At 40.5% G+C, this 11673-nt stretch overlaps 1 protein-coding gene across 1 annotated transcript in view; it reads right to left on the bottom strand.

Annotated features, from left to right (window-relative positions):
- Positions 1–621: 621 nt before the first annotated feature.
- Positions 622–11673, bottom strand: part of LOC139378434 (decorin-like) — a 31075-nt gene continuing 20023 nt past the window's right edge. Inside the window, exons 3-8 of the mRNA XM_071120606.1 lie at positions 11384–11496; positions 8172–8385; positions 5448–5561; positions 4444–4537; positions 3037–3175; positions 622–2750 (exon numbers count right to left, since the gene is read on the bottom strand). Of these exons, the coding sequence (XP_070976707.1) occupies positions 2550–2750; positions 3037–3175; positions 4444–4537; positions 5448–5561; positions 8172–8385; positions 11384–11496 (875 nt within the window). The 3' untranslated portion in view covers positions 622–2549. The remainder of the gene's footprint in view (positions 2751–3036; positions 3176–4443; positions 4538–5447; positions 5562–8171; positions 8386–11383; positions 11497–11673) is intronic.

Below are 11673 nucleotides of genomic sequence, written 5' to 3'. Positions count from 1 at the left end.
TTTTTCAGACGTCCAGTCCCCTCCCTGAACTTCTCAACAGAGAGCCAGCACAACAATAGTTCTGGCAACTACAGAAAACATTGTCCCTTATAAATACACCATTCAAGTCAGTCTTGATAGCCCATTAATCCCCTAAAGCCTTGATATTTCACCTTATGGATATAGTTGTTGTTTTGCACGAAATCACTTATGCTTGCTTGTTATGAGGGCCTTTCAACTTTTAAGAGAGTTCTAAGAGTCTCTCCAGAACTGTGTTTGGTGTGTGACTGTAGAATATTACAGTGTGAATATTTTCACACCTGCTTTCTCCAGTGTCACACCTGTTCCTCCTCACGATCTTGTTCACCTGGAAACTCTGTCCATCACTGTGAAGTCTACACTCGTTTGACTGTTCCATAGATATTACAGCTCCATCTAGTGACAGGGCAAGTAGCGCCCTCCACACACCGACCATAGAGTTGGTTAGAGGGCACACTTGCCACAAAACCTTTGCTGTCACAGAAGCAATAATGTCAAAGATAGGAGGTGGGCCCTCTTTCCAACTCTATGACAACGACACACACAACGTGGACATACCAAGGGTTATGACCTCTGATGGCGACACCCCCAGAAAAATGCTGCTTTTTAATTGGTATTTTTATTTGGTTCAGGAAGCCTTAGGCGGAGCCCCTGCTCAGAAAAAAAGAGAGGAACATCTTTATTGTTGATATATTAAGTCTGAACTACTGTAAGTGCTTGTGCTTTTAAGCAATGAGAGTTTTTTTTATACAGCATTTATATACAGCGTCTATACATACAAACATTCACACTAACATGGGCACTGAAGGCATGACAGTCCGCCTGCAAGCCTCCAATTCTCTTCAGACTTAAAAAAAAAACGAAAAAAAGAAAGGCAGAGAAAAAAAGAAGAGAAACAAAACAGGCATTAACATGGCATTCCAGAAGCCACAACCTTGCTTCAAGTCAAAAGAAGAAAAGCATGCGTATAGATCTTTGGGCATGGCTTCTGTTTCGGAACGTATATATTGTTTATTCTACATCTTTAAGAGCTATTTTCATCTTGGTTGTATGAGCTGATGTTACATGACAGATGGGGGAATGGGATGTGTAGAAGACGAAATAAATGCTTTACGGAAAATCTGAAATCTTTAAACTGTCGGAACATTTCGTAAGAACAACAAAAGTTCAACAGTGAAGCAAGCAGGAGACATGGCAATCGACTACAATGTGAAAGAAAGAAAATCGGGAATTCTTTCAAATAGTACGACATATTGTAAAGGTACACTTTGAACGCTAGCTACTACACAGGTAATATACTCTAGTACATTCTAGTCTCCTAGCTGGTGTTAATGATATTAAGACAGGAGTTAACCCTTGGCTGCCCGCTCTGCAGGTCAGCTTGCCTTCTGTAATTGTCACAGATTTATGCACGTAAAGGCTTGTTGCACACAACATGTCTACACCGGGCAAATTCAGATTTTTCGGCCAATCTCAACCAGTTGACATGTGTGAGGTATTAAAGGGTTAAACGTGTACATTTTTTCAAAGTGGTCATAGATATTTTTTGTTGTTGTTGTTGAAAATATTTTGTTGTCTTTCATAATGTTTCTTTCACACACAAAATAACATTTCAGTCATGCAATCTGAGGGCACACACTTCGAAACCATTGCACAGACTTCTGTTAAAGGGCAGTTCCGCCCCTTTTCAACCTCATATTCATTATCTCCAGCACCATATCAGTGTCTACATGTGTGAAAACGAAACGTTGTTTAGTCTATGATCTGTGGGTACAAAGATAAGAAGAAAGGTCCTTAAAAAATGCTTCTCTGTGACATCACAGGGTAGGCGTAAACGTTTTTTTTAAAACAGTGATTTTCAAAACCTGCAACGAGTTTCTAGCCAGAGGGATGGTATTTTCTTGATGATGTCATTTGGTATATCTTTTTAACTTCACATTTGTTTTCTACAAAACATAGAAATTGGACTTTTTCACATATGTAGACAATGGTATTGTAATGGAGATAATGAAAATGAGGTTGAAAAGTGGGTGACATCCCCTTTAAGTTGAGCTTTTTGACAGATAACTACCATGAGGTAGTGTTACAGTATTTCATGAGTTGACGGTTTATTGTGTATGGAAGACCTGTTACAGGAAAATGCCAGTGATTACTGTTGTAGAATATGAAGTGTACAAATGACACATGGACTATTATAAATGAACTGTTTGCATACAGAGCTGGTTTGACTTATTAATAAGCCATCTATGGAAGGTTTGGTACTGAGTTTTGTAACTGTTCTGTCTTTGCTCATGAAAACATTAAGTACTGTAACTGTTAAAACTGTATTGGATGTTCGTTATGGTTTTAAAATGGGGATAAAGTTGCCGATCAGTGTTGTGGGGTAGATGGGGGGCTGCGGTTCACACACACACACACACACACACACACACACACACACACACACACACACACACACACACACACACACACACACACACACACACACACACTCTCTCTCTCCCTCTCTCTGGGGGTGGTCTACTTTTTCTCTACTTCTTCCTGTAGTTGCCCAGCTGGATGGCAGAGCGGTCGAACACACAGCGGAAGGTGATGGGCTGCACCTCCCAGTAAGGGACGGGGTTGGAGAACAGGCTGATGCCAGAGTACATGGCCTTCTTGGTATTGTAGCCTGGTGGGCAGAAGTCCTGGGTTCCCACCACCCCTATCTTGTTGCTGTGGAGGTAGATCACCTGGGAACATATCAACCACAATGAGTGGTTAGAGGGAGGGATGTCTGGAAATGAACATTGCATATATAGAAAGGTCATGTATGAAGCTAACACAATTCCTTTTGTTGAATGGCAGAAAATCATTTCTGTGTTAATCAACTTATTAATATTTATTTATCATGAGATTGATCTGTAATTGTTACACCCTCCTGAGAAAACCCTGTGTGAGGTGGAACATTCATGGACATGAAACCTCTACCCATTCTCCCAGGTGTGGCGGGACACCCGTGTGTTCGGTGGAACCCACCTGGATGTACTTGTGGTCAGGCAGGCCTGCAGGCACGGTGGTCAGGGCATTGTTGTCCAGGTGAAGCTCTCTGAGGTGAGGAACCATGGCCAGAGAACCGTTCTCCACCTGGCTGATCTCATTGTAGCTTAGTCCCAGCCTAGGAGACAAACCAGCCAATGGGGAGAGACACAGAATGTGTCAGAGCCAATGGGAAAGAGACATGGTGTGTAAAAGAGCCAATGAGACAGAGGTACAGAAGAAGAGAGATAAAAGAGGGCATGAAGCCCTGAGCTGTCCCTACAAGTCCCAACGTACAGAATGTATAAAGACAAATGAGAGAAAGAAAACATCCAATGGGAAAGACACAAACTGGTTTTCTGCCAATGAAAACCATGGGCAGAATGTAGACTAGCAAATGAGAAAGAGGCTCTACTTTTGCCAAGGGACCAACTTCGTAGACAAAATGAAATACTTGCTCGCGAACGTGTTGCCAATCCAGGAAAATAAAAAATAATATTTTCAGTGAATCCTGTAGCTCTTCCAAAATAAACTGCCTTGTACTGCTTGAAAGTATATTTCTGTTGTTTAGTCTCCCTACTTTGGCATGAGTCTTTTCCTACCCTCGAAGCGGAGAGTGACAGAGTGAGAGAGCTCTGACAGGCACAGCCACAAGGAGTGAGAGAGAACCAAAGGTTGGGTTCTCTGAGTGAGTCTGTCTGGTTGGTTTAGATCTGGTAATGATGTATAGCTCTTTCTCAAGCCCTGGCTACTTACCACAAATACAGCAGTGGACTCTAATTGCAGAACTCACTCAGAGTTGAGCAGAGTGGACTACTGAGTGGTGACGAAGGCAGAGAGAGAGAGAGAGAGAGAGAGAGAGAGAGAGAGAGAGAGAGAGAGAGAGAGAGAGAGAGAGAGAGAGAGAGAGAGAGACACACAGGGAGTGACACAGAGAGAGACACAGAGAGAGACACAGAGAGATACACAGAGAGAGACAGTACTAGCAGCAGAGTACAGGGCAGACTGGGAGTTTTGGACATGCTGCTCCAGTGAATGAGACGATGTGGTACAAAAAACACTAGTGGCATTAATGCCAAGAAGCACCGCATCAATTCAAATACTCCTTATATAACTGAACTAACCCAGGATTGTTGCTGAGGTTTGAAATACATACGTGTGTGTGTGTGTGTGTGTGTGTGTGTGTGTGTGCGTGCGTGCGTGCGTGCGTGTGTGTGCGGGGCACTGTTGTCTAGAGATGACCCAATGTCCCACTACAGGACTACTTATGAGTGTTGACCCACTCATCAAATCCAGTGAAGAAGAATACTGTAAGCATGCTTTGTCCTCGTCAAGAGCATTTATCAACCGTTTAAAAAAAAGAAATTGTTTTTGAAACAGTGAGTAGAAGTGTTGAAACATCTTTACTTAGCCAGGTTCTTGAGGCCCTTCAGGTTGTCCGCCTGCACCTTGGTGATCTTGTTGCTGTCCAGGTGGAGCTCGGAGAGGGAGGAGGGCAGACCTGGCAACCCACAGGAGAGAGACAGTGACGAGAGGACAAACAACCGGGGAAACCACAGCAGTTATGGTGAGGGGAAGGTAAGTGGTTAATGTCTACATACAGTATGCCAGTAGGACTCTGAATCCATACGAAGTCTAATGCATCTGAAATGGCACCCTAATCCCTAGTGCACTACTTTTGACTAGGTAATAGTGCACTATAGTGAATAGGATGCAAACTCCCAGATTCCCACAATAGACCAGATAACATTCATATTACACGCCTTTGAATTAATATGCTGTTTTAGTTTTCCTGTCTTGGTTCCACACTGTAACCATTGTTCAGTGGAGCCTATGAATCCAAATGCGCATTCTTGCAGTGCTAGATGATTGATGATTTTGGCTGTGGTCGATTGAGTAAGAGATCCTCGCTGTTAACTTAAATTCCTTTGTTTTAGCTGGAGCTATTGAGCTGTGAAGTATTCAAACCAGTCCTGGTTGAAAATAGAGATTCAGGCCCAGCACTGTAAAAAATAATAATATGTTGATTCAACGTACAATTGAAAGGCATTAAGTTGCAATTGTGAGTATGCTCAACAAAATGTTCACACACCAACTATTGTTGTGAGTTTGCTCAACAAACATTTTCACAATCCCATTGCAGCTGGTTGCCTTAGAATTATACAGTATGTTGAATACATCTTTTGTTGTTGTAGTGTGGTCAAAATCCTTACAGCCATCCTTTATTGAAGTGACATGTTATTTTCCATATTCTTTAGTTGGATCCTCCCAGTGAAATGATCTGACATGGCTGGATAGGTGAAAGCTATGTAATGGATCTCATGCCTAGCCTTGTGTTAGATTTCCTATGATCCCTTCAAGGGACTGGAAGGAAGGATGATTTGTGATGGGGTGACCAGAGAGGGCAGTACCTTTGGGGATCTCTGTCAGGTTGGTGTCTGCAATGCGGATGTATGAGACCTTCTTCAGGGCCCCGAACGCCCCAGCCTCAACCCCTGCACTCTTCAGGGGGTTGGAGCCGAGCTCTGGAAAGACAAGGAGGGAGAGAGAGACAGACAGAGAGACAGAGAGAGAATTAAGGGAGATGGAGTATTAAGAGAAATAAAGAGAGAGATAGACAGAGAGGAAGATAAATAGAGAGATAGTCAGAGAGGAAGATAAATAGAGAGATAGACAGAGAGGAAGATAAATAGAGTGATAGACAGAGAGGAAGATGCATAGAGAGATATACAGAGAGGAAGATAAATAGAGAGATAGACAGAGAGGAAGATAAATAGAGAGATAGACAGAGAGGAAGATAAATAGAGAGATAGACAGAGAGGAAGATAAATAGAGAGATAGACAGAGAGGAAGATAGAGAGATAGAGAGGAAGATAAATAGAGAGGTAGACAGAGAGGAAGATAAATAGAGAGATAGACAGAGAGGAAGATAAATAGAGAGGTAGACAGAGAGGAAGATAAATAGAGAGGTAGACAGAGAGGAAGATAAATATAGAGATAGACAGAGAGGATGATAAATAGAGAGATAGACAGAGAGGATGATAAATAGAGAGATAGACAGAGAGGATGATAAATAGAGAGATAGACAGAGAGGAAGATAAATAGAGAGGTAGACAGAGAGGAAGATAAATAGAGAGATAGACAGAGAGGAAGATAAATAGAGAGATATACAGAGAGGAAGATAAGTAGAGATATACAGAGAGGAAGATCAATAGAGAGATAGACAGAGAGGAAGATAAATAGAGAGATAGTCAGAGAGGAAGATAAATAGAGAGATAGACAGAGAGGAAGATAAATAGAGTGATAGACAGAGAGGAAGATGCATAGAGAGATATACAGAGAGGAAGATAAATAGAGAGATAGACAGAGAGGAAGATAAATAGAGAGATAGACAGAGAGGAAGATAAATAGAGAGATAGACAGAGAGGAAGATAAATAGAGAGATAGACAGAGAGGAAGATAGAGAGATAGAGAGGAAGATAAATAGAGAGGTAGACAGAGAGGAAGATAAATAGAGAGATAGACAGAGAGGAAGATAAATAGAGAGGTAGACAGAGAGGAAGATAAATAGAGAGATAGACAGAGAGGAAGATAAATAGAGAGATAGACAGAGAGGAAGATAAATAGAGAGATAGACAGAGAGGAAGATAAATAGAGAGATAGACAGAGAGGAAGATAAATAGAGAGATATACAGATAGGAAGATAAATAGAGAGATAGACAGAGAGGAAGATAAATAGAGAGATAGACAGAGAGGATGATAAATAGAGAGATAGACAGAGAGGAAGATAAATAGAGAGATATACAGAGAGGAAGATAAGTAGAGATATACAGAGAGGAAGATAAATAGAGAGATAGACAGAGAGGAAGATAAATAGAGAGGTAGACAAAGAGGAAGATAAATAGAGAGATAGACAGAGAGGAAGATAAATAGAGAGGTAGACAGAGAGGAAGATAAATAGAGAGATAGACAGAGAGGAAGATAAATAGAGAGGTAGACAGAGAGGAAGATAAATAGAGAGATAGACAGAGAGGAAGATAAATAGAGAGATAGACAGAGAGGAAGATAAATAGAGAGATAGACAGAGAGGAAGATAAATAGAGAGTTAGACAGAGAGGAAGATAAATAGAGAGATAGACAGAGAGGAAGATAAATAGAGAGATAGACAGAGAGGAAGATAAATAGAGAGGTAGACAGAGAGGAAGATAAATAGAGAGGTAGACAGAGAGGAAGATAAATAGAGAGGTAGACAGAGAGGAAGATAAATATAGAGATAGACAGAGAGGATGATAAATAGAGAGATAGACAGAGAGGAAGATAAATAGAGAGATATACAGAGAGGAAGATAAATAGAGAGATATACAGAGAGGAAGATAAATAGAGAGATAGACAGAGAGGAAGATAAATAGAGAGGTAGACAAAGAGGAAGATAAATAGAGAGATAGACAGAGAGGAAGATAAATAGAGAGGTAGACAGAGAGGAAGATAAATAGAGAGATAGACAGAGAGGAAGATACATAGAGAGGTAGACAGAGAGGAAGATAAATAGAGAGATAGACAGAGAGGAAGATAAATAGAGAGGTAGACAGAGAGGAAGATAAATAGAGAGATAGACAGAGAGGAAGATAAATAGAGAGGTAGACAGAGAGGAAGATAAATAGAGAGATAGACAGAGAGGAAGATAAATAGAGAGGTAGACAGAGTGGAAGATAAATAGAGAGATAGACAGAGAGGAAGATAAATAGAGAGATTGACAGAGAGGAAGATAAATAGAGAGGTAGACAATCGGAGGAGGAGACAGAAAAGAAAACAGAGAAAACAGTCTCTGACTGTAATGTTTTACGTTTACGTTTTAGCTGAAAACCTGTTATCTTGCTCCTGTCCTATTGCTACTATGCAGTCAATTAAGAAAACATGTTCAAGTGACTGTGTGTACTGTATACAATATGTGTGTTAAGGATTAGACTAGTTCTATCGTATTGAATTTGAGTACAGAACAAGGGATGGGTTGAGCTCATTATGCACCCAACAGACGAAAACAGACTTGTCATTAAGGCAATACAGGCAGGCTAAAGCAAGGGCACAAAATATCTGAAAGATTTCTAATAGTATTTGAACCCAGGTCTGGTCAATACCCATGACGATGACCTGGGCCATGCCCTCGAAGGATGCCTTCTTGATCTTAGTGATCTTGTTCTCGTGGATGCGAAGCTCCTGCAGGCTCTTGGGCATGTTGGCGGGCATTTCCTTGAGGTGGTTCTTGGAGAGGTAGAGGCGCTGCAGCTTGCCCAGGGGAATGAAGGCCTTGGGGTGGATTGTGGTGATCTGGTTGTTCACCAGGATCAGGGTCTGGGGAGATTGTAGAGAGAACAATCCCTGTTATTTTTAAGCTAATGCTAATGTGTATGTTTTGCTAATTAGAATTGGTATGTTTATGCTAATTAGAATTTGTATGTTTGTGGCAATGCTAATTACTATGTAGATATCCATGCTAATGTACAAATGGGAAACTGCTTTTTCTATTTGAGATTGCTTTTGAGATAGCTTTTTCTATTTGAGATAGCTAGCTACATTATTGCAATAGGGTAGCCTAGTGGGGTAGCCTAGTGGTTAGAGCGTTGGACTAGTAACTGAAAGGTTGCAAGTTCAAATCCCCGAGCTGATGAAATACAAATCTGTCGTTCTGCCCCTGAAAACTGTTCTTAGGCCATCATTGAAGATAAGAATTTGTTCTTAACTGACTTGCCTAGTTAAATAAAGGTAAAACAAACATTATTATATATCATTAGCAATGACGTGTTACTCTGAAATGTGTTCTGTCACTGGCTACTTTAATGTGGCTACAACTTCCCGTGGGTGTATTTTATGTGTGTAATTGAAGGCAGACTTTTCATTATATCTTAAACGCTTGACATCAACAAAATACGATGTTTTCGACCTATTGCAGACTGTTTGATTACATTTCCCAAGTATGGACTGACTCAATTGAACGTATCCAAGGTAACTGAAATGTGAGATTGTTTTTTAACGTCTGTACAGTAATCCCAACACACCCTTGCACCTAGTCTTAAAGAGCACAGGCGCCAGGGTTGTTGTGATTGGAGGCAATTTCTGAGAAATTTCGCAAGAGAAATTGCTGTGTCTCTAGTGGACCGTTCCATACTCAAAGCTGCAGACGGGGGTGGAAGAATGGAGAATGCAGAGAATGCAGCAAATTCCCCCTGGAGAGAACAACTAATGTACGGGGGTGGAAACAGTGTGGGCCGTTTGACAGAGGTAGGCTATTTATTACAGGTCAGAAAGCTATACACGTGTAGAGAGAGGTCATGCGATGGCCCAGAGGAGAATCGTTTCCATGGCACCTGGGGAACATTGGTACCTGGATTCCTGTGGTTAAAACAAATGTTTACAGTGCTGTTTCCTTTGGTAGACTATTTTTAGGATCTTTGATTCGAGTTAAACATGTTAGTTAAACATGTTAGTGGTTTGGAATATGATCAGGAAATCAACTCTCCAAAAAAAAAGTATACACGTGGAACACACACACACACACACACACACACACACACACACACACTTAAGCTCCCTCTTGTCTCAAGAAAGTCCAGAGATAAATCAGATTTCCACTGCTTCGCTCCAGCCAATACTTTTGCATGTGTAACAAGCCCGTTAGGATGTCATCCAACAAAACCCGGCTTCAAGTTCAGCTTCAGTGTTTTCCCGTTAGCTCTCTCCTACCCAAGACATTCAGGTTTCTACACTCACTCTGGTGTATACTTTGAAGGGATGTCAACATTGCACTCCCTAGAAGAATTGATACAACATGGCGAATTGTGAATCAATGTTTTTTGGAAAATGCAAAAAGTAAGGGGCCAATCAGTATTTGGTGAAAAGCTGCAACAAAGTGGACAATTTGTATGTTTAGTGGACATATTGAGTGTTTAGTGGACAAATTGAGTGTTTAGTGGACATATTGAGTGTGTAATGGACATACTGTATTAAGTGTTTAGTGGACATATTGAGTGTGTAGTGGACATACAGTATTACGTGTTTAGTGGACATATTGAGTGTTTAGTGGACATACAGTTGCAAGTGTTTAGTGGACATATTGAGTGTTTAGTGGACATATTGAGTGTTTAGTGGACATATTGAGTGTTTAGTGGACATACGGTATTAAATGTTTAGTGGACATATTGAGTGTTTAGTGGACATACAGTATTAAGTGTTTAGTGGACATATTGAGTGTTTAGTGGACATATTGAGTGTTTAGTGGACATATTGAGTGTTTAGTGGACATATTGAGTGTGTAATGGACATACTGTATTAAGTGTTTAGTGGACATATTGAGTGTGTAGTGGACATACAGTATTACGTGTTTAGTGGACATATTGAGTGTTTAGTGGACATACAGTTGCAAGTGTTTAGTGGACATATTGAGTGTTTAGTGGACATATTGAGTGTTTAGTGGACATATTGAGTGTTTAGTGGACATACAGTATTAAATGTTTAGTGGACATATTGAGTGTTTAGTGGATATACAGTATTAAGTGTTTAGTGGACATATTGAGTGTTTAGTGGACATACAGTATTAAGTGTTTAGTGGACATATTGAGTGTTTAGTGGACATTTTGAGTGTTTAGTGGACATATTGAGTGTTTAGTGGACATATTGAGTGTTTAGTGGACATATTAAGTGTTTAGTGGACATACAGTATTAAGTGGACATATTGAGTGTTTAGTGGACATACAGTTTTAAGTGTTTAGTGGACATATTGAGTTTTTAGTGGACATATTGAGTGTTTAGTGGACATACAGTATTAAGTGTTTAGTGGACATATTGAGTGTTTAGTGGACGTATTGAGTGTTTATTGGATATATTGAGTGTCTAGTGGACATATTGAGTGTTTAGTGGACATACAGTATTAAGTGGACATATTGAGTGTTTAGTGGACATACAGTTTTAAGTGTTTAGTGGACATGTTAAGTGTTTAGTGGACATATTGAGTGCCTAGTGGACATATTGAGTGTTTAGTGGACAAATGGAGTGTTTAGTGGAGGGGACATATTGAGTGTTTAGTGGAGGGGACATGTTTAGTGGACACATTGGGTGTTTAGTGGACATATTGAGTGTTTATTGGAGGGGACATATTGAGTGTTTAGTGGAGGGGACATGTTTAGTGGACACATTGGGTGTTTAGTGGACATATTGAGTGTTTAGTGGACATATTGAGTGTTTAGTGGAGGGGACATGTTTAGTGGACACATTGGGTGTTTAGTGGACATATTGAGTGTTTAGTGGACATATTGAGTGTTTAGTGGAGGGGACATATTGAGTGGTAAACTCTTACTTGGAGTCCCTTCAGAGTCTTGAAGTCATTCTCCTTGATCTCAGTGATCTTGTTGTTCTGCAGGTCCAGCAGGGTGCTGTCTGCAGGGATCTCATCTGGAACACTCTTCAGCCCTGCAGAAGAAGAGGAAGGAGAGTAGAGATACTCACAGACCGAGACAAAACAGGAAGGAGAGGAGAGATACTTCTAGGCCAGTCCGTTGAAGCTAGTTTCATGTGATTTTAATTCATTCATTTACTCATTTTTTTTATTTCATTGTATTTTACATTCAATTTCAGAGTTAATGATGT

This window comes from Oncorhynchus clarkii, chromosome 21 (assembly GCF_045791955.1).
Source record: "Oncorhynchus clarkii lewisi isolate Uvic-CL-2024 chromosome 21, UVic_Ocla_1.0, whole genome shotgun sequence".
NCBI classification, from domain to species: domain Eukaryota; kingdom Metazoa; phylum Chordata; class Actinopteri; order Salmoniformes; family Salmonidae; genus Oncorhynchus; species Oncorhynchus clarkii.
This window is presented reverse-complemented; position numbering and strand designations above follow the sequence as displayed.